Raw genomic sequence first — 24,028 nt, 5'->3', positions numbered from 1 at the left:
TTCGCGCTGACCTTTGACCCCCCGCGGGGCGCGGTGCTCGATCGCCTCGCGTCTTTCTCGACACGGCGGCGTCCTACAGCGTCCCGACTGTCTGCTTTCATCTGGTGAATGAGTCATGTTTTAATCGTGGGAAGTGGCACACACACACACACACATACAGCATCTCCCAGCATGCATTATTCAGGATGTTGTCCATGTGCTACGTCAAAACCCCCGATAGTCCACGCCGCTATAAAATATTCATCTCCGCCGCTGTCATGAAATAGCAATCACTAGAAGAAGATATGTGAGAACCTGAGAGCGGACCGTGAGCCGCACGCCTCCAGAGGACGGCGTGGTTATGAGGTCGTTTAAAAACTAGCTACACCGGGATGTGAGAACGCACGGCGGGATAAAAAATGGCGGCCCCGTTGAGAGGGAAGCACGATGTAAGCGACAAGTTGAGGTTGAAAACGCTTCTGGCGAGCATCACGTTGGCTTTTGTTCACCAACACGTTGCTCACGAGGTCGTGGAGGTCGAGGTGGAACGGTAAAAAAAATTAAAAAAATACACAAACTGATGTTAGAGACTCGTGGGAAGAAATTAATGTTTTATCTTTTTTTAAATCAAAGTTTACTTATGTCTATGTCTTTTTCACCATTTTCATCTTCAGCACGAGGATCATCGCACGTATGTGTGTGTGTGTGTGTGTGTGTGTATGTGTGCGTGTGTGTGTGCGAGTGTGTCCACTAATGTGACTATCCTCACATTCTGCTGCAGCAAACTGCATCATATTTTGCTAATTGTAGCTGCATGCAACCAAGTAGTTTTGGAGTGGTTTTCTGTGTGTGTGTGTGTGTGTGTGTGTGTGTGTGTGTGTGTGTGTGTGTCCATAATCTGGGCGCAAATAGTTAATTGAAAGTGCATTTATGGGAAAAAGTCATTTTGCAGTAGACGTTTCTTTTGATTGCATTGCGTGAATTTGCTTTGAGCAGAAGACTCCGGATACTGGAACTCAATATTATTGGAGACTTGTTTGCAATGGATCATTTTGGGACACTAATTATTGTAAAATAGTTTATTATTTAATGTGACGAGCTTACACTCCAACAGCATACAATAAATACAACATGCAAAAACATGTGATGCATTTATTTTGAATACATACGCATTCATATTGTTTTTAAATTAGCTGAGATAGTCCACAATCTCTCCCTTAAGTAAGGTTTCAGGGTTTAAAGAACAGAAAGCAGTGCACGTTTAATACAATAAACGTAAGTTATGAAACAGGAAATAGGAAACAATAAAGTACAAGAACTCTCCATCACATAAAAAAAAGAACATTTCCTCCAAAAAACCCAACGCACGTTCCTCAACAAGAAATCCGACGAGCGAATTCGCCCAAACTATATTCATGTTTGAGTTTTCCTCCCGTAAACAAACCTTGTATGACCTTGAGAGGAACTTTACAACAACACAATGAATATTTGATATTTGGCAAAACAAAAAGCTGGATCAGAGACTTGGCGTCTCGTCCTTCGGCACAAAGTGAAGGTTTCATTTGACTTTTTTTCTGGATGGTTTCTGGATCATCAGAGATGTTTTGCACTGTCTTCTACATCAAGGAGAATATTGTGTCAAATAAAATGCAATGTAAATTTAAAAAACCCTGTTTCCATGTTTCCTGCCTGTGATCCACGCTTACATGTTGGGACAGCTTTAGCTGTTACATCTGGATCAATTACATTGTTCAGAAGCCACTTGATCCCAACAACATGAGAACAAAAATGGTCCAACTTTTTGAGACTCCTCCATTTGTGCTTTTTAAATTTATAGATAAAAGAAAATTGAAATCCTTTTGAAGTAAACCAGATTGCTCCCTCTGACAAAAACTGATAACATGTGCAATCACTTTGTTAAAACAATGCAAATAAAGTTATAAATGTGCAAAAAATAACTCATATTTGGCAAAAAAAAAAGATTACCAAAGAAGCCGGTTGAGTCCCTGTTTTCTCCCCATAGCTTAATGTTGAAGTGTCCTTGAGCAAGACACTGAAGGCTTCACAGCTTCACAGCAGCACGAGTCCAGCAGGTTTGGCTCTTCTTCACCCCTCGACCCCTCAGATTTATCTGGTGGCCCTTTGCAGGGACGCAACCCTGAGGTTGGCAACCACTGGACTAAAATATCAAAATGTAAATGAAATATTTAAAACCAGCTGTCGATCAGAATCAGATATAAGTCACAGGAGACTTTTTACTTTTATTGAAGTACAATATGCTGAAGACACTTGAGTACTTTTGCCTTCATAGGATTGTGAACGCGGTGCTTTCAGGATCTGCATACTTCCTCCAGCAATGCCGACAATCAGTGCCGGTTATACTTATGTACACAACGCATGTAATATTCAAACATCTCACATAATCCTAATTTGTATTCTGACCATTGAGTTTCCTTCACAGCGAGTACGTTTCCTCTCACAACAGACAGCCGGCCGTCAGATGTCGTCTTCGTGATGTGTTCGAGTGCAACTTTTTAGCCGGAGATCGTGAGGTAACGCGGGGTAATTTGGGGGCGGCGTGAAGCGTTTGATCAGACGGCTCTTTGAGGTCGGCGTCGATAAAAAGTTTTAATCCGGAGTCAAAGCGAGATGAAAACTCAAGAGAGCGTTTGAAGGGATGTGGCGAACAAAAAAACTGTTCCAGGCAGATGTGTGTGTGTTTAAGAAAGGTGAGTAATTAAAACAAGTGAAGAAGATAAACCTTGTGGGATGAAAATATTGAAAAACAACTTACTTTGTTGTCCACTCGAGTGTAGAATTGTCTTTAGCTCATAAAAACATAAATGTACAGTTGATGATATGTTTGGAGGAAACACCGCCTGAGCTCACTGAAAGGTGTATAAACAGCACAACATTCATCATCATAACGCAATTTAGGCTTTTCTTGTGCATTTATCTTTTGGGTTATTTGCTTCATCATCGGGTCAATTATAATGTACCCGATACTTTGGTTTTGCGGAACAATTAGCCGCGGAACAAATGCAATTCCCTTCAGCATCAGATGCGCTTTGTGTTTAGTGCTAGTTAGCTAAAGTTAGCATGCTAACTAACACGGTTAACACAAAAGATATATAGTTCCTGCTTTCAGAGAAGCTCCACTGGCGGTCCGGGCGTGAACAAATAATTCTGTGACTTTAAACTTCAGCTACAGCGAGACCCGTGAACAAATGACACTGTATTTAATCTGAATCCTTTATTCAACAGAATCACATTCAAGCAAAACAAAAGATCAATATCCAGACAACACTGAGCAGCGGCTAATAGGCACTTTTATCGGCTAATAGGCACTTTTATCGGCTAATGGGCACTTTTTCTTTGGCCGTGTCCCTGAGGCGCAGAGAAAGCGCCCAGTCAGGAGAAGCAGCAGCGCTCCGTCAGTATGAACATTGATATGTATATTAGTATGTATATCAGTATGTACATCGATATGTATATTAGTATGTACATCGATATGTATGTTAGTATGTATATCAGTATGTACATCAGGATGTATATCAGTATGTATATCTGTATGTGCAGCTAATCCACGGCGCTAACCGACCGTGACCGCGGCATCATGATGTCAGCACTTACCGGCTAACGGGGACTCCTCTGTGAATGAGCGGCTATGAAGCCGAGAGTATCAGGGAAATAAATACGAGTAAAAATATATATTTAAAAAAACACTTTAAGAGGGATTCAAAGTACAGAACAGCTCTCATAGTAAATCAAGTATGAGGTCAGAGTCAACATCAGTCATGTCATGTTCACCACTCTGCTGCTAACACTTTCTATTCTATGTGTTCTTGTTATTTGATCCACTCTCAGTGATATTCATATAATAAAAACAACCGAACGACACATTTTTTTGACCGAAACTCTGAGGCTGAAAAACCCGGGGAGCGCTGGAGGAGGCACGTCATGCTGGATGTTCATGGTTATGATCACAATATGGTATATTCGCAAAAAGATTCTGAAAGAAATCACAGCATTATAACTCATTTGGGGTCCCTATAGCTACTGGAACACGGGGAACAAGAGGTACAGGAACGTTCAGAAGGTTAAAGGTCATAATGGTCCATCGGGTCTCGTGTTAAATGTCACGTGCGTTGCTTGAGTAAAAAGCAGACGGAGTCCTGTGTGATTCAATGCGGCCGCTCAATGATTTACAGTTCATTGTGAACAAATATTCCCCGCGTTCCCCTCGTGGCCCAGAAGAGGTGCAGCCGTGTTACCGGGTGATGACCTTTTCCGCCCTGGACGGCGCTCCGTCAAACATGCGGCCGCCTGCGCGGCGCCGTGCCGTCGGCTTCCAGCAGAACATTTAATTGATGACATTTGGCCGGCAGCTCTCCAGCGGGGCGGCCGGCGTACAGGAGGCGGGCCGGCAGGGGAGGTTCGGTCTCACGACTCCAGGACGGAACGATTCATCACGCGACGAGGAGGGGGATTGGAGTTTTAACCTTTCGGCAAACGGGCCAATCTCTGGGAAAGCAGCAGGGAGCTCGTCCTGCGCATCGGACACGAGACAGAAGACAGGAGATCGTACGGATCTGAATGTAATTAAAGCTCCGATTGCAGGTGAGAATCCTCCAGATGGTTCAGTCCATGTCAGCAAAATGGCGACGCAGACGGGATCTTCAGGAAACAATGTGATGCGGGGCATTTAACATTTTATTTAAATATTTTACCCCATCACCTGTGGTCATCTATATTTATATATATATATATATATATATATATATATATATATATATATATATATATATATATATAATATGTAAATAATATATTTAATAATATATAATAATAATAATTATAATAATTTATATAAATAATATTTATATATATATATATATATATATATATATATATATATTCATTTTATATATTAATACAAAAACACAGGAGCATAAAATAACTTAATTAAATAAATCATCTATGCTGCTCCGGCAGAAATTCGGTGTTTTATTTTTGGACCTTTATCATCTACAGTTTCTTTTTTAAAACTTTGGTGAAGGTGGGAATGGGGCGTAAATGTTTTTATTATGCGACAAGTTTCACAATTTCTTTAGTTTTGTTCATCTGTGGCAGCTGAACGTTTGTGCAACGAGTTCCATTGACTTCTCTTTTTCTGAACGCAGAGATTCAGTGAGACGATCAATTGATTTGATAGCGTCAAACTCTTCACTGAAAGTGTTTTTCTTGACCCCTGAGTCATCCATCAAATGAGACAACCGTACCAACGGTACCATGATGGATCAGCCTTCACCCGCTGAACCCAGAGGAGCATCCTGAGCTGTAAACGCCTCTCTGGAATGATGACACGGTAACTTCTCTCCAGGCGATCTGTCGCGACGACAATGGCTTTACTTTGTTAGAAAAGAAAGAGCCGAAGATGAAACTAACAGAAGAAGAAACGGAGGAAAACGGGGAGAAAAGGGTCGAAGGGAGCAGAACTAGAGAGGCACAAAGGCAGCTTGGAGTGAAGGAAGGAGCTATTCTTCTTCCTCCTCCTCATGAGACGCCTCAGCTTTCTGCGCTGCTCTTGGCTGCGTGACAGTCGCTTCCCGCCCTCAACCTCAGCCGGGTGTTAGCCGCCGCGAGAGGAGGCCGGAGGCGGCAGCTGAAAGCGAGAGCGAGGGGGAGAAAGAGAAAGAGAAGGAGTGGGTCGGGAGAAAGCGATGGCGGTGGCGGTGGCGGTGATGGCATCATGCATGGCGGCGCGGTGGAAGGTGCAATGTTGGGAAGGAGAGAGAATGAGAAGCAGAGGCAGATGGAGGACAGATGAATGGATTGAAGGGAAGTGAGATTTTTGAGCTAAATGGAGCTAAATTTAGAGAAAAAAAAGAGACGGATGGAAGAGTGAAAAAAATGCCAGAGGCGAAGTGACAGCAAGGGTGAGATATATATACGGAGCAGCGGTGGAAGAACGAACGAACGGCGGGCCGGGATACGTGAGAAAAGAAACGAGCGTGGGAGATGGAGATGGAGGGGAAGAAGGGAGGAGGAGGGGAAGCTGTGAATGCTGAAGGCGAGCACGGCATTCTGGGCCTAGCTAGGTGTGAAAGAGGGGGAGAGGGAACGGGACGAGCAGCGAGGGAGGGAGGGAGGGAGGAAAGGAAGGAAGAAGGGAGCGAGGCGGCGTGACGCATGAGAGCATCCTGAGGAGCCTCCGGGCAGACGTCCACCGACGGCGGGCAAACTCCTTCCATCCTACGAGCCCCGATGCCATGGCAACGCCACGCATGGAGTCGAGTGCAAGCGCTGCGATGTCGACCTTCGGGAGCCCGGAGTCACATGACCCAACAGCAGCCCCCTCCCCCAACGAAATGCAGCCTGCTTTATATTTATGGGTTGCTATAACAAAAGTGTTTTCTAGAGACACTGACCTTAAACGTCTGTACTAAATAAATACCTGCAAATATGTTACTTCACTAAAACACTAACGTCTACCTTCAATAAAACTCACTTAGTTTTAATAAGACACGCTCACCTTCAATAAGACACGCCCACTTTCAATTAGACACACCCACCTTCAATAAGACACACCTACCTCCAATAAAACACACCCACCTTCAATTAGACACACCCACCTTTAATAAGACACACCCACCTTCAATAAGACACACCCACCTTTAATAAGACACACCCACCTTCAGTAAGACACACCCACCTTCAATAGGACACGTCTACACTCAATAAGACACGCCCACCTTCAATAGGACACGTTCACCTTCAATAGGACACGTTCAACTTCAATAAGACACACCCACCTTTAATAAGACACACCCACCTTCAGTAAGACACACCCACCTTCAATAGGACAAGTCTACCCTCAATAAGACACGCCCACCTTCAATAGGACACGTTCACCTTCAATAAGACACACCCACCTTCAGTAAGACACACCCACCTTCACCCACCCTCAATAAGACACACCCACCTTCAGTAAGACACACCCACCTTCACCCACCTTCAATAAGACACACCCACCTTCAGTAAGACACACCCACCTTCACCCACCCTCAATAAGACACACCTACCAATAACAACGATAATAACAATGACATCAGTCATTGGACTAAAGAAGTTAACAACAAAAATGTATTTGAAATGTATTAGCTTTATAGAGCTCCTCAGTGACGTTCAGCTCACTGTTTGTTCTCGACGCTGTAAAAAGACACTTTGCACGAGCTGCAGACCGACCACAAACACACAAAGATTCCTGGTGATGTATTGCGTCTCACGGCAGGATGTTGGAGGGTGAAGCGGTTTGTTCAGCACGTTCAACAGGTTGTTTATGTTAGGACATTCATTCGTTTGCAATTAAAGTTAAAGGTTTAAATTAACAGGTGTGTTTACGACCGATTGGTTAGAACAAAGCCTAGAAACATTACCATCCCCCGAACATTTTAAATCCCGGAACATTACGACCTGCTTTCCGAAATGGGCTCCTTGAGAGGAGGAGCCCGATGGCCTGCATGTAAAGAGCTCATGACCCCGGGGTCATCAAGCATCTGCACTTCTGCAAACGACCTTGGACACGACCCCAAAGCACTGCCAGCCGCGGGGGCGCCTCCAACGACCCACCGGCGCTCTTAACGGCTCTGTGCCGGCCGAGGAATACGCCCTGAGGGGAAATATATGAATACTAATATTCCTAATCCTCGGCCCACAGAGGTCTTTTGCAGCCAAACCGATCGTGTGATACTGTATAACAATGTTTGTATTGTAATAGATGCAACATGGAGGTCGGGAGGGGAGTGGGGGTCAAACTACCACACAAGATTTTTTGTTTCACCACGCGCCACAAAGTGTGCCGGTAGTAGTTAGAAGTAGTTTCAAAAAGATTGCGTAGCTTGTAAACTTACACAACGTTACCATTAAAAAAAAGCAGGAGGGAAAGTTCACTTTGAAAACTACAAACTGCAGCGATTGTAAATGAAAGGGAAAGAACTGGAGGCTAATTACTGTTCACAGGTTTCATTATGTTCCATCTGATTAGATGATATCACACCGTGATAACAGTAACTCAGAGATTATGAGACCTTGTTTTATTTTGATTGTGTTGGATGCTTTTGTAGCACAGAACACACTCGCTCTCTCCACACACACTTACACACACGCATGTCTCACAGCAAGAACACACCCGCACACAAAAATCTCACTTCAAGTCCACACACACACACACACACACACACACACACACACACGTTTTATAAGCTGTGCTCAAGGATGTCATTTCCGTGCTACCTGTAATGACACATCTGATGCAAACAGGTCAGGACTAAATGTACTAGATACTAAATGTGACAGTGGTTTGTCCTTCGATGCTACACAACAACTTGAAGTCGACCTGAAGGGTGTATTGAGAAACGAGCCGGTAAAAAGCCTCGTACACTTAAAGAAAACGCCCGGTGACATGAGGTTAATAACGATGTCAGCTAAATGACATGTAATGTATTGTAATGTAATGTTAATAACGCTGTGAGACAATGGGTTGGGTTCTGGCAACAAACCTCATGAACCCATTCTTTAAGTAGTCGTATGAACCTCAAATGAGTTTTAATACTTGTGTTCATTCACAGAGATTCTTTCACAATTGTATTTTGAATAAAATTTATATTTGCAAAAAATGAAACTTTTATACTTTTATACCGCAATGGACTTTTTCAGGCACTAATATACTACAACAAATGATTTGTACGATTTTATTAGACTCCTACAAGCTTGTAGGGTTACAGAGAGGTGTCTTTTATTGAAATCCGACTTTGTAAAGTGTATTTATTAACGATCTAGTAAAGCGTTATGGCCACCGTGCTTAAGTGACGTCGAGACTACGGGGTTTATGGCATTACATAAACTTAACGCTGAGCTTAATTTGTTCTGAGCCGATAAAACTCTTCCCACATCAAGTTACTTTAGCTGATGTCAAGTTCCTTTAGCTAACGTCAAGTTCCTTTAGCTAACGTCAATTTCTTTTAGCTAACGTCAAGTTCCTTTAGCTAACGTCAAGTTCCTTTAGCTAACGTCAATTTCTTTTAGCTAACGTCAAGTTCTTTTAGCTGACGTCAAGTTCCTTTAGCTAACGTCAAGTTCCTTTAGCTAACGTCAAGTTCCTTTAACTAACGTCAATTTCTTTTAGCTGACGTCAAGTTACTTTAGCTAACGTCAAGTTTCTTTAGCTAATGTCAAGTTCCTTTAGCTAACGTCAAGTTCCTTTCGCTAACGTCAATTTCTTTTAGCTGACGTCAAGTTCCTTTAGCTAACGTCACTTGACTTATTCGTCTCTTTTCTTGTCCGGGCGCAAAGGTTTTTAAGGTTGATAAACAAAATACTTTTATAAGAACTTAACTACTACACGCCATGAGCATATACATATTACGTAACACGCGTAATACAAGCAAAACCGCGTAGCTTAGCACAAGGTGAGGTCAAACCATGTACACCAAACAATGTTACCTAACACATTAGACATGTTGTGGCTTAAAACAATGTTACGTAAAAAGCGTAAAAAGTCAACGCTTACTTCTGGTTTCAGGTGGAACATGAACAGTGGTCATCTGGGCTAAAGTCATCTGGGTTAAAGTTTGACCCACCTGCCCACAAACAGCGGTTAAAAGTCACTATTATACCACGAAACGTATATAACACACCATTGCTCTGACTGAATGCAATGATTGAGTGTAATTGAAAAAATAGTAGGAATGACTTTACAGTTATGTCGGATTTAAAAAAGAATATTTTCTTGACATTTAAAACATTCAGGTAAGACTTGAACCTACAATATTGTTTCACTAAATCCACTTCTATATATTACAGAGCTCAGGTGACATTAGACAAAAAGCTATTGTGAAGATGGATTAACATTAATAACACCACAAGCGGGGAGAGCTTCATTGGTATTTTCTTTACCCGTCTCTCTTCCTCTTTCGTGCAGTGTGTAGTCATTTGCCCTAATTATAGGGCCTCACAAATGACTGGTAGTTACACAATGTTCCTCGCTCTCTGTCAGATTGTTCCTGTTCCCTTGGTTTCTCCTCTGCGCATCCATTCCCCTACAACACCAAACCAAGACCATAAACTCTCCGACTCTAGCAAGGCCGTCACTCCCGGTGTTCTTAGCCGTAAACAACTCTTTCAGGATTACGGAGCAGACTACATGTCACATCCCAGTGGTTCTCTTGTAAAAGGCTTATTGGATTATTAAAAAAAAAGAAAAGATTAAGTTAATATAAAAATTAAAATCCCTTACGAAACAAACAGGCGGAGGTAATTAGACGCAGCTAGGCAGTTTACTGAGGATTCTGAAGACACAAAGACAGTAAATTACAACTTTGGTTATTGTGTTGGTGTCGGGTATGAAGGTGAGGATGACGAGGATGACGGGGGCAAAGGCGAAAAGAGTGTCCCAAATCCATGTGTGTTGTTTACATGCTTCTACCTGCAGACGTTCAGGGCGTTCCATACTTCGTTATAATCAGTATATAATCAGGAATATCAAGGACAGACACTTTAAGGTCCTTCCTCTCGGGCAACACAAGCTGACTCTCTGCTAATGGATTACACCGGTGTTCCTAATCTATGTGTGTGTGTGCAGCCTCCGCCATGGAGATGCCCTTCAGAGCAGGCGACACATTTATTCAGGTTTCCACGGCTTTAATCCCGACGATGTCGGAGGGATTTAGAAGGCTGACCCCTGGATCAGCGTTCAAATGACACCTGAGCTTTTACACTAATACCCATAATACCCCGAACCTGCTGCGTAATCTTGTCTTCACGGTGACACCGAGACGCATCGGGACATAAACGCTCTTCAGACGCGGCGAGCGGGTCACGGGTTGATTAGCTTTTAATGCAAAACGCAAACTTTTAAACATGGTTGCGTTTTACAATTTGTCGAGTGCCCATTTTCAGCTCTTTAACTCTCCGCTCGTGTAAATCTCTCGTCTGTAAAATCCCACGCTTAGTGTGTCGCGCTGCATTACCGCGAGCATCATATTCACGTTTAGGTAATGTCACAGTCATCTATAAACACCGCATGGGTACAAAATATATAGCTCTGCTTTAGGAGGGATAATCATCGTGGAAAATATTAGGATTTGTCTGAAAATACGCAGAGACACACACAAGAAGGGATAAGGCAGGTTAATAACAAATCAACAAGTAAAATAGACACGTATTACAAAAGTATTGTTGCATGCATGAAATGCTGAAGGAGTTTTTGGTGGACCTGCATGATTTTGTGCGATTTCCCCCGGAATCGGACGCGGTGGCGTTAACAATATCTCTACATGAATTGATAATCTCCTCACTGATATTCTTTGCTAATCATGCAGGTAAAAGATCCTCACGGCAACTTGAAGTAGGATTGAGTTGTCTCCAAAAACACGGCATCGTTTTCTGACTTTAGCCAATACATCGGTGAACCCGCCACGTTTAGAAATAGAGGTGACGAATCAGCGTCTATTCTCTTATTTCCCCAAAATGGTGAGAATTTGACACGGAAAGTCAAGGCTCCAAAGGATTTTCCTGGTGGTGAGGAGTGAAGACGTTTAGAGTCACAGCGGCGTGCGGTCTCACAATGTGAAGAAAGCCGTAAAATCAAAATATACAATAACATTTTGTGAGTCCAGTAACGTCCGTAGCCACAAATAAAGGTTGTTTGATGTCGTTTTTTTTCTCCTCACCGGGTCACATTTGAGCAAAAATAAAATGTTGTTAGAGTTGAATCTGAGCGAGAGAGATGAAGAGTTGTTGTTGTTGTTCCTCAATCACAGGGAAAGGTGCTTGGGCTCACAAACAGAAACACACAGCTGTGCATGCATGCTGTTACATGACAGAACAATACTCTACGGCTTATTTGCTTCTCGATGTAATCAGGTTAATGATATTAATCCGAGGGTTAGGTCGATGACTCGGACGTGACCTGTGATCCAGAGCGGCGTTTTGGATGTATGGATTTGCTGAAAGTTATTATTGTTATGATTATAATGTACGCTTAGATCTCCACGTCAGATTAAATTGTCGTTGAAATGCATGCCTTCACACGTGAGATCCGGATTGTAACTGTGGGGACGAGCTGTGCTCCGAAACAGCAAAAACCTTCTCGGGGACGAATCCAGCTGAGACACAACAGTGTACAGCAAGAGCTCATTTAAATACAGTCTTTTTGCTGATATTTGTATGAAATCAAACTCCAATGTATTTCCATTCAGTCGTCATCTATCTGCATAACAACTGTTTGCTGCAGCATTAAACTGAACTTGGATGTTTTGTACAGGTGTCGTTGAATCCACTGGGACTGGAATCTAAACTTTATTATTTTTTATTTAACTTTTTTTAGGTACTTTTTAATAAATTAATTTATTTTTTTAATTTATTTTTTTGTTTCCTTAATTATCTCCACAACCACATGACCGTAACGCTTGTGAGAAGAGGTCTATGGTTTTAAAAAGGTTAAGTACTCACGGAAACTCCAGAAATTTGCCGCTGCGATCGTAACGTTTTCACTGAAACGTTAAGAAGTTCCCATTACAACTTCAGATTCCAATAAAAGACACATCTCCATAACCCTACGAGCTTATGGGAGTCTAAAAAAGCAATCAGAATGGTTATGAAGCCTCTATTAGTACCTGTAAAGTCACAAAACGGCCGGAGTTTTTTGAACAGAACAGAAGCGTTGCCGATACGTCTAACGGGGAGAAACATGTGGGCCGATCCTGCTAAAGCTGCTGATTACTGAGCCCCTTAAAGTTAAAGCACCAAGTACAAATACCACAGAATAGGATTTTTTAAAAGTTATTTGCCGTCTCACTAAAACTAAGGGGCATAATCTAAACACGTTCTGATTTAACTGCATAAAAAAAGTATCAGTGATGACGTCACAGTGGTGCAAATGGCACTAGATTCACCGCCTCACGTTTGTACCACTAAACGTCCTCGCTTTATTTCCTCCTATTCGATATTCACGTGAAAAGAAAAAAAAAAGAGTTGTGTTTTGTGAGTTAAGTGACTTTCGAATGCCAAATTTAAAACGGTTAATCTTGGAGTCCAGGTGGATGTTTGTTCCAAATTTGAGGACGACCCCTCCGGGCGTTCCCTCGTGTGATTAAGTTCATTGGCGCGAGCCGCTGAAGACGTGCGTGACATCGCGGACGGACGGACGAACTCACAACACCTCCGGACGCTGCGGTCGCATTAAAGCAAGGAATTTTATTTAAAATCCATCAGTTGTGCTGTGAAACATTTCAATATAATGCCAACGTCCTGCGCCCTGGTGGGAGGGTGCATTCTCTTTATTTAACAAATTATAGGACATGTCACTTATCACTCTACGTCTTTACCCGTTAACCACTATGTTTCCCAGTGCTCATAAATTACAATCTGACTTTTTGTACACTGGTTTTATAACGCACTGTCTTGTTACTTAATCACACAATGGATTAGTGCTCAGAGGGAAGCACTGGCAGCGAGTCAGAACCAGTAAATCTGGTGCTTTTAAGTGAAGGGATACATCATCCACAGCCCCCGGAGAGCAGTGTTTCCATTAAAAACAAGTTTCAGCAGTGTTTGTGCCAGAAGGCAAACAGCATGCATTGCCAGAATCAGAGTAATAATTGGACGCCTTGTTCTGTATCGGAGAGATTCAGTCTTCCCGTCCAAGCGCGTTGAGGTTTTTGTGGACGCAAATGTCGCTTAGTTGTCGTGAGCTAGACACCTGTACCTATTAACACCTGATGAGCTTTCTGAAATGAACCCTGCCTCCTACAGGATTACGTTCCCATCGACAAACTGCATTCATCATGTGGCGGGAAACTTGAACGCGGTCGCAGTTTTAAACTTGAAAACAGGCGGGTAACGCAAAAATTACAAAAGTTACAAAACTACTGGTCGCAGATTCGGTAAAAATGACTACAATATTGAAACAATACTAAACAAAATTGTTTAATTACCAAAAGTACTCTGTTATCTGAAAGCAACAAAAGTACTTTATTATATTTAGTTATCAGAAGTACTTGGTTATATTTCGAAAGTACTTGGTTATGTTTAATTACCACGAGTACTCCGTTATCAAGATTCAAGATGTTTTTACTGTCATATGCACAGATAACAGAGTTATTATATACAATGAAAAGCTTATTTTGCTCTTTCCTCCTAACACAGAATTACAATAAACTTAAGCTAAACAAATAAAAATAAGGCACAAAATATAAAACATATACCAGCATTGCACAAAAATATGATAATAGTATTGCTATGATAAATATGATCAAATATGATAACGATAATTATCTATAATTGAATTAAAACAGATTTTATCTAAAAGCAACAGACATACTATGTTAGATTTATTTATCAGAAGTACTTGGTTATAATTCAAAAGTACTTAGTTATGTTTTATTAACCAAATACTTGGTTAAGTTGAAGCAACACAATAACTCGGTTTAGACACAAACAGCAGTCTTCTGGGTAAAAGCCTTTAACAACTTATTTGTAATTTTATATATTTTAGAACAAATGTAACTCACAATAGATTTTGTTGCATGGGAACATACTTTATTTAGTAAACAGAGCAAATGTAATAAATAATGCTGTGAAATTAGTTTTATTATTTCCCTTTCGCCATTCAACTGAATAGTTCTAACATCCTTTTTGTAAGTGTTTCTGAGGATTTGTTATCTTTTGATATCTAACCATTGTTGTTATCCAACTCATACAATTGGACGTACAACATACGTTGGAGCTTTGTTCTGCTGAGCGCTACCTCCAGACAGAGCATCAGCGCTGCTTTTTGTGGAGGTAGAGGCGTCGACCTGCACAGAGTTTTGCTCCGCGATGTCGTTAGTTATTCTGAGATGATATTGTTTCACCACATAGCACAGTGCTGTAGTATCATCACGATTATGAATATGCATGATTATCCATGCGTGCACTTCAGTGAATTCTTTGTCTCTAGTTTCTCTGAGCCCTTCTCTTTTTGGCCCAGCTGGATTCTCTTGTAAAGACATTTGAAAATTAATTTCAAGCCTCGATGAATTGCAAAGACTTCTCCGACTGGGAATCTTTGTCTCTGTACTGTAGATTGTCGAAGCAGAGGGAGGGATGTGTATCTAACGAGGTGGCTGCCAGATCACTGCTTTTACCCCTGCGGCATGGGCCGGAAGCAAGAAGCTCCACAGTCACTTAAGCTGAGGGGGAAAGTCTGGATGTGTTTACATTCACTGCTGTCAGGACCTGGATCTTCATGTCCATCACAGCAAACTGGTCACATCAAGGTAACCACTGCAGGACAGATGGTGCTGGAAATATGGCTCCGACCATTAGTCGAAACTCAGATTCACGAAGAGCAGTGTTGATTTCATCCCGGTCGTAGAACTGTGGACCAGCTCTTTACCCTCGCAAGACTACTGGAGGGGGTCCTGGGAGTTTGCTCGGGCTTCCACCAGGGCTGCACTTCATCACCGGTCCTGTTCTTGACTTTCTTAGATAGGATATGTAGGCACAGCCAGGGAGGCGGGAAACATCAGGTTCGGGGGTCTTGGGATAGCGTCTCTGCTGTTTTGCAGATGATGTGGTCCCATTGGCCTCCTTGGACCGTGACCGACAGCATTCACTTTGTAGCCGAGTGTGAAGCAGCTGGCTTGAAAGTCAGCACCTCCAAATCTGAGGCCATGGTGGTCTGCCGTAAAGCGGTGGATTGCTCCCTTTAGGTGGGGACAGAGGGCCTACCGCAAGTAAAGGAGTTTCACGTTCTTGTTCATGAGTGAGGGTAAGATGCACTCAGAGATCAACCGGCGGATCCGTGTGGCTGCAGCAGTAAAACAGGCGGACCAGCTCTTCACCCTCGCAAGACTACTGGAGGGGGTCCTGGGAGTTTGCTAGGGCTTCCGCCAGGGCTGCACTTCATCACCGGTCCTGTTCTTGAAATTCTTGGATAGGATATGTAGGCCCAGCCGGGGAGGCGGGAAACATCAGGTTCGGGTGTCTCGGGATAGCCTCTCTGCCGTTTTGCAGATGATGTGGTCCTGTTGGCCTCCTTGGACCGTGACCGACAGCATTCACTTTGTAGCCGAGTGTGAAGCAGCGGGGTTGAAAGTCAGCACCTCCAAATCTGAGGCCATGGTGGTCTGCCGTAAAGCGGTGGATTGCTCCCTTTAGGTGGGGACAGAGGGCCTACCGCAAGTAAAGGAGTTTCACGTTCTTGTTCATGAGTGAGGGTAAGATGCACTCAGAGATCAACCGGTAGATCCGTGTGGCTGCAGCAGTAAAAACAGGCGGACCAGCTCTTCACCCTCGCAAGACTACTGGAGGGGGTCCTGGGAGTTTGCTAGGGCTTCCACCAGGGCTGCACTTCATCACCGGTCCTGTTCTTGAAATTCTTGGATAGGATATTTGCCGCAGCCGGGGAGGCGGGAAACATCAGGTTCGGGTGTCTCGGGATAGCCTCTCTGCTGTTTTGCAGATGATGTGGTCCTGTTGGCCTCCTTGGATCGTGACCGACAGCATTGACTTTGTAGCCGAGTGTGAAGCAGCGGGCTTGAAAGTCAGCACCTCCAAATCTGAGGCCATGGTGGTCTGCCGTAAAGCGGTGGATTGCTCCCTTTAGGTAGGGACAGAGGGCCTACCGCAAGTAAAGGAGTTTCACGTTCTTGTTCACGAGTGAGGGTAAGATGCACTCAGAGATCAACCGGCGGATCCGTGTGGCTGCAGCAGTAAAAACAGGCGCTGCACCAAACAGTCTTGGTGAAGACTTCCATTTACATTCGAAACCTCACGTATGGTCACTGGGTTGTGTCCGAAAGAACGAGGTCTCGGCCGCAAGCGGCCAACATGAGTTTCCTCAGTAGGGTGGCCGGGCTCAGCCTTAGAGATAGGGTAAGGAGCTCGGACATCAGGGGGGAGCTTGGAGTTTAGCCGCTGCCCCTTCATGTCAAAAGCGGTCAGCTGACGTGGTTCGGGTATCTTATCAGGATGCCTCCTGGATGTGTCCCACTGGAGGCTTTACAGGGCACGTCCAACTGGCAGGAGGCCCTGGGAAAGACCCAGGACACGTTGGAGGGATTATATCTCCCAGCTGACCTGGGAACACCTCGGGATCCCCGAGGCGTGGAAAATGTTGCGGGTGAGAGGAAAGCCTGGGTCGACTTGCTGCCACCGCTACCCGACCCCAGATAAGCGGATGAAAAATGGATGGATTGATTAAAGAATAAACTTAGGATACAATAAGCAGCGTTTGGGTTTAGCTAGCTGGCTATTTATCTACATCGCTTGCCTTTTGTTGATAAGCTCGTCAATGTCTCTTTTTTATGCACAGATCAATCATAGCCTAGCTAGGGCATTGGATGTCACCTCATTGACATCCATCCATCCATCCTTTTTACTTTCTAACCAGCAGTTTAGTAGCGTGTTGCGTGAGTTTATCTCAGCTGTACTTATCTTGTTTTTCTAACTCTGCACAAAACCAGTTTGAGCCGAGACGTCAGAATTGAATGAATAATTAGTAATAATCATAATAATTAATTAATAATAAGAATAATCAAACCACAATTGAGCATGACATCTGGCATCGAAAACACAAATTATAAATGTCAAACTTCAGGTCCACACCCGGTGCATAGTTTTGGCACACCTTGAGTGAGGAGCAATTCAAGATTCTAGAGCCCAAGTCTTTTCCTACTGTAATTAAGTTGTTAGATTAATCATAGGTTTATAGAGGACTGAAAAATAGCACGTGGCTTTGTCACGAGAACCGATCAACTGCTGTAACAACACAAGCATATAAATTGCAGCACCTGCAGTCAGTGAAGTCAGTCTCCTCACAGGTGAGACACCGACACATCAGTCACAATGTGGACCTTCATCGTGGTTTCTGTCCTCCTGACAGGTAAGATCATTGATGTCTTATTTGTAAGTATAGACTGAGTCTAGTTTTGATGATGTTGATTATTAATCATGGAACCACATGTTGTTTGCAGCTGGAATCAGAGCAGAGGACTATGACAACAGCTTGAAAGGCATTTTGAATCATCCTTGTCCTGACAAACACGTTGTGTCTCAGATTAACAGGTAAACTTGCACATGAATATGAAAACTTTTGAGAAATGTCTAAATAAAACGTTATAAATAAATGTATTATTGCTGTCATACATCTTGTATTTAACTGTTTCTACCGATCTTTCCATGAAATCACTTTTGATTCATGTTAAAGCTCCTACAGTGCCAATGACCAAGATCGCCAATGGAAGATTGAGTGCAAGTCTTTCGGCACCACCTCAGACTGCTCCTGGTCCAGTCCCCAGGAGAAAGAATTCAGCTACCATTGCCCGGTCAATCATGTGGTTGCTGGCGTCTACAGCAATTACAACAACTCAGAAGGAGGCAGAAGGTTGGTAGTTTGTTGAAACTATGTGTTAACTATTTAATGGCAAATTAAAGGAGGATTTTATATTAAATAAAACCCCAGTTAAACTTTATTAAAACTGGGATCTTTACTTCTTTAAATTTTCCATGCTCTTTAGAGTCACATCATAGACATGTTTCACTACTTGATTAAATGTTAAACTTAAAGGCATAATTAATAAGGTATGATGGTTTGCTTGATTTGATCTTGTTTCAGTTGGAAATTCCTCTGCTGCTCTGCTCCAAACTTTCTCACATTTGAATGTCGTAAAACTCCAACGGTCAACTACTGGAGCGAAGACTTCAACTGGCAACTTCCTGCAGGCCACTTCCTCACGGGAGTCAAGACCCAGCTCAAGAGTACTAACAACGGGTAAATATACTGACACCAGAAGTCAACATTTATATTGTGTTTAGTTCCACTGCTGCCAGGCATATTGATCCTATATTGATGAAATTAGTGACAATAACTTTAACTTTATCATGACGTTGCTTTTTTATTGATAGAGATCATCGCTGGAGTTTCAATTTCTGCAAAGGAAAAATAGATGGTAATTATTTTAATTGTACTTCATTGCCTGAGACTGCCATATATGACACACGTTTTCACATATATTTGAAAACGTGTCTATTTGTTCATTAGACCAATTAACATTGTTCCTCAGATCAATTTAATCTGACTAAACCTATTTTATCGTCTTTATAGATACCGAGACAGTCAGCTCACAAATCCTGACAGTAAACAAAGACATACAAGAGTTTGTAAACGAAGGAGATGTTAGATTCGGAAATACAAGGAATGCCAGAATCTGTGAAAACTGCAATTGGCCAAAGTTGCTGAAGACGGTTCAAGTGCCATATGTCGTGAGTGATTCCTTTAGCAGCTCTGAAAAGACCCAGATTGAGAATGCAATCAGTGCCTTCCACATGAGCACCTGCATCCGGTTTGTTACTCGTACCGACCAGACCGACTACATCAGCATCGTGAAACAAACCGGGTGTTGGTCATTTCTTGGGCGAATTGGAGCGGGCCAGGAACTATCTCTGGGTGCAGGATGCATTCAAAAGGGCATCATTCAGCATGAGCTCATTCACGCACTTGGCTTCTGGCACGAGCAAAATAGAAATGACAGGGACGCTTTCGTCAAGATCAGGTTTGAAAACATCCAGGAAGGAAGAGAAGGAAACTTTGCCCTAAGGGAAACAAACAACCTTGATGTTCCATACGACTACGGGTCTGTAATGCATTACGGACCAAAAGCCTTCTCAAATAATTCATTAGATACCATCGTTCCCCTCGACTCCTCCGCACAAATAGGCCAGAGGGACGGCATGTCAGAGAATGACATTCTGAAGATCAACAAGCTCTATGTCTGCAGTAAGTACACAAATAAAACAGTTGGATCAATAGGGAATACCTTAACCATGCTAGTTAAATGTAACTTTTCCAGTCTGTTAGACCATTTCCTGTTCACATCTTTGCTGTAACTCACCCAGTAAACTTACCTTTCTCTTACAGCGGATTACCTCCATGCAAACAAGGACTGGGACAATACGTTGGAGAGCACGTTCAGACACAGTTGTCCTAACAGCCAAGCTGTCTCTGGTGTTACAAGGTAGGCAGTACAAATCCAGTTAAGGTTTACACATTATTCCTCAACATGTTAATCTATACCTTTAGTTTTATTTTGTAGAATGTTAAGGTTTCTAACGTGCTGATTTCTTTCCACCATAGTCTCTACAATAACACTGCTAAAGATCGACTTTGGGCGTTTTCGTGCAAGGCTTTCAAGTCACAAAGAGCATGCAAGTGGTCGAAGCCTGCGACCAAAACATGGAAACCTATAAACTTCAAATGTGGAGAGAATGAAGTAATCGCAGGCGTCTTCAGTGGTTACAACACGCGGCGCCGGGACAGGAAGTGAGTCATTTGTCTTTGCCTTAATAAAAAAAAAAGAAAATCAATCAGATCGTTTTGAAGAAACAACACGGTAATTGAAGCTGCAAGCAGCCATGTCCTTGCACCTTTTTGCGCATGTCGGGTTTACCGGCTCACGCAGCCGTGAACCTCTGCGACCGTCGGACAAAGCATCCACAAGTTAGAGGTTTTTTTCCCTGCATGGAGTGACGCTGGAAAATGTTGCTTTGCAAACCGTCCACCACTTTCTGTATCCATTGTATGGCAGTAGACGACATTCATTATACTTCTTCAATTTCAGATGGCGCTTTCAGTGCTGCAGATCTCCTGGTTTCACCACATCCAACTGCCAAACAGTAACAAACGTCAACTTCTATGAGGAATACTTCAGCTGGACGGTTGCCAGCGACCACTTCCTGACTGGAGTGGCAAGCTCCTTTGATAGAAGCAGTCGGTAAGATCATTAGTAACAGTTTATCACATCCACATCCCACTTACAGCGACTCTCAGATGCCAAAGCTTTTGACCTTTTATTCTTAATATCAATAGAATAACCAGTGTGGTAATGCTCTTAAAACTTCATTGTTTCTCGTTGACAGTGACCGTCGGTGGAGTTATACGTACTGCCAGGGCAACGGTCAGTGAAGCTACCATCAATGAGAAGATCCTGGACAAGATGTTTTGCTGATTTACAATAATGCACCAAATTGATTAGTGTTGCGTCTCACCACTTAAATGAATTTAATCAAAAGCTTCTCTCAAACTAAATTAAACTGCAACTCATTTCAAAGCCTTGTTTTTCGTCTTTTTCTTTTTATCCCACCTGGAAAATAAAACAGCCAATGATCTTTGTTGTATGTCCGTATTTTGAATTCCTATCTGAACTTTCAGAGTTCTTATCAAGTTAGTCCTTCAAACTGATGTCTGATAATGTTAGTTACTTACTAACTTAGTACTATGTTTATCTCATTATTAGATTAGATTGACTTCTGTCAGAGAATACAGAAAGCCACTTACTGCTTTAACCACACCCTCAGCCATGTTCTGTTATATGGCAATAAGATAGAACATGTCATAGTTTTTCCACAGAACCCTCTTTTATTGGACCGTTAGCTAATAACTTATGAGTTTATACTACCGGGTGTCTGTCGTTGGGCAAAAGTTTCTACACCAGATGTCGCGACAACTGCGAAAGTTTTCATCCCCATCCTAAAGGTGGGTTATGTCCTCAACCACAAGGGCTATTTGAATCATTTCAAAAGGTCTGATATACCGTTAGAGGTGTATATAGCAGTATATGTGTTACTGGTTTATTGGTTGATGATAGAGCGCATCAAAAAAAGAAGAAAAAAAAGACTTTCAGGAGGAATTCCCGCTGTTAAATGATAAATATGCAAGCTTTTGTTTCTACCTTAATAAAGCACGGTATGTTAACAGTCTCTCTGCAAAGTTTGACGTTGATTAAGTGAAGTAAAACTATTGTGGTTATTTATTTAGTACAGAAGTTTAGGCTATGATGAGCCTTTACTTTATATACATAATAGTGTTAAAGACATCCACATACCACAGTAATACACACTAAATCAAGCAAAGTTATGCTTTTGTGTCCTCAAATAATCATAAAATATTGGCAGATTAACTTTCTTTCTATTTTTCTGGCTGTGTCTATGCCAATCCGAGGCCTTTTTAGTCTGAAACACCACCTTTTCATCCTCCTATGGGAGCCGTCTGATAGATGCTCTTCACAGAAAAGGAGCCAATAAGCCTGAGTTTGAACAAATAATTAATCCCACAGACCTGAACACCACATAAGAGTTAAAGTCACACAAACCTGGCAACCGGCAACTTCCTCATGACACTGAACACATTTTACAATTTGTATAAAAAGTACAAAACAAGTAAAATGTGAAGTGATTATGTGAAAGTGACAAGTGTATGATGTTGGAACAAAGCTTTATAAATGATGAATGAAGTGTTTACTCATGTTTTACTCACAGTTATTATAAAATTATTATAGGTCTTAATCACCATTAACTGCATGAAGACCAGAGTTTAGATGTATAGTTTATGGTTAGAATTAGTAGTAAAAGTACACAAGTATTATCAGATTCATGTAGTTGAAGTGTCAGTAGTGTCAGTTCCATGTAGTAAAAATACACAAGTATAATCAGTTTCATGTATTTAGAGTACACAAGTACAATCAGTTTCATGTAGTAAAAGAATACAAGTATAATCAGTTTCAGGTAGTAAAAGTACACTAGTATGATCAGTTTCATGTAGTTAGAGTACACAAGTATTATCAGATTCATGGAGTTAATGTAGCAGAAATAAAGTACAACCAATTTCATATAGTTAAAGTGTCAGTAGTAAAAGTACATAAGTATCAGTTTCGTGGAGTAAAAGTGCAGTTTTAGAGAATCAGTAGTAAAAATACACAAGTATTATCATCTTCATGGAGTTAAAGTGTCAGTCATAAAAGTACATAAGTATCAGTTTGTAGTACCCATGTAGAATCAGTTTTATGTATTCATGTACTATGAATACAAGTCATAAAGTCAACTACTGTACTAATATGTATATATATATATATATATATATATATATATATATATGTATTTTTTCCTGCTCCACTACATTACAGAGGCAGACGGTACTACTTACATCCTCCGTACCGATGAGTGGTTTCCGGGCTCGGAGCTAGCGGGGATCATTGAAAGGTGCTCACGTTCCTGCAGCTCACCCCATCAGGAGATAACGGCCCGCGCAGACTGACCCTCGGGGGCCTCTGTACACGGGGCCGCGCTCTGGCTCGTCTCTATTTCGCCGCTTATCTCCCGTCTCCCCCCGTGAGCGCCTTCGCGCGCCCGCCAGCTGTCGCGTATCTGCTAACCGGCTAACGAGAGGAACGCCCGGGAGCGCAGATAAGAAGCAGAGCGCCCTGGGGAGCGTCCGGACCGCCGTGGACGGCCTGATGCAAGGCCATTCGTGTGTGTGTGTGTGTGTGTTTAAGAATTACAATAGGACATTGTTCCTTCCGTATATTGTCCGTCACGAGTTAACAAAGTAGTTTTTTGTGGGTGTATTGTCTTTTTTATTTATTTTTTCCTTTCACCCGTCTCTTTTCCTCTTGTTCAAGTATGAGTATGAGTTCATATGAGTTCAAATACTTGTGTTATTTTGTATAATTCTTTTCCGATAATTGTTTTTAATTTTTTATTATTATCTTTAAAAACATTTTTTATAACATCCATCATGATTCTGAGCAAGATTTGCCAAAAATCCCTCCTCAAGTGGTCCCTGAGGTTTCCCAACTCCATGGTTCAGGGCCTTAACAACATCACACATTCTAATAACACACCTTTCTGGAAAGGTTAGGACCTAAGGAATCTGAATCCGCAACCAAAAGCCATACATTTACATACATTTTCACCATGTTTATAGCAATGAACGTAGTATAACTGAGGTTACGAATGCGTTGTGAACAAGTTACATTGTGAAGACTCAACAGGTGAAGAGGGTCAACTCATGACCTCATAGATATCACATCAATACAATACAAAGTTTTTATTTATCCACGTTTTATTTCTATTCGTCTGATAGAAGACATGTTACGGATGTTATGGAAACAAAATGTTTTCTGCATTAAACCAAGATGGCTCCGCTCCAGAGTTACTTCAGAGGGCGAAG

The 24,028-nt window shown here is 42.2% G+C and overlaps 1 protein-coding gene across 1 annotated transcript; it reads left to right on the top strand.

Annotated features, from left to right (window-relative positions):
• Positions 1-16,995: 16,995 nt before the first annotated feature.
• LOC137796118 (hatching enzyme 1.2-like) lies at positions 16,996-20,043 on the top strand. Its single transcript, XM_068593812.1, has 8 exons — positions 16,996-17,146; positions 17,909-17,931; positions 18,083-18,090; positions 18,233-18,409; positions 18,641-18,796; positions 18,931-18,974; positions 19,130-19,801; positions 19,943-20,043. The coding sequence occupies exons 1-8, from the start codon at positions 16,996-16,998 to the stop codon at positions 20,041-20,043; spliced, it is 1,332 nt and encodes a 443-aa protein (XP_068449913.1).
• Positions 20,044-24,028: the final 3,985 nt, after the last annotated feature.

Source organism: Clinocottus analis, unplaced genomic scaffold (assembly GCF_023055335.1).
Source record: "Clinocottus analis isolate CAN_PGR_092001 unplaced genomic scaffold, fCliAna1.0.p SCAF_3, whole genome shotgun sequence".
Classification (NCBI taxonomy): Eukaryota; Metazoa; Chordata; class Actinopteri; order Perciformes; family Cottidae; genus Clinocottus; species Clinocottus analis.
Note: the sequence above shows the minus strand (reverse complement) of the source record. Positions and strands in the feature narration are given on the sequence as shown.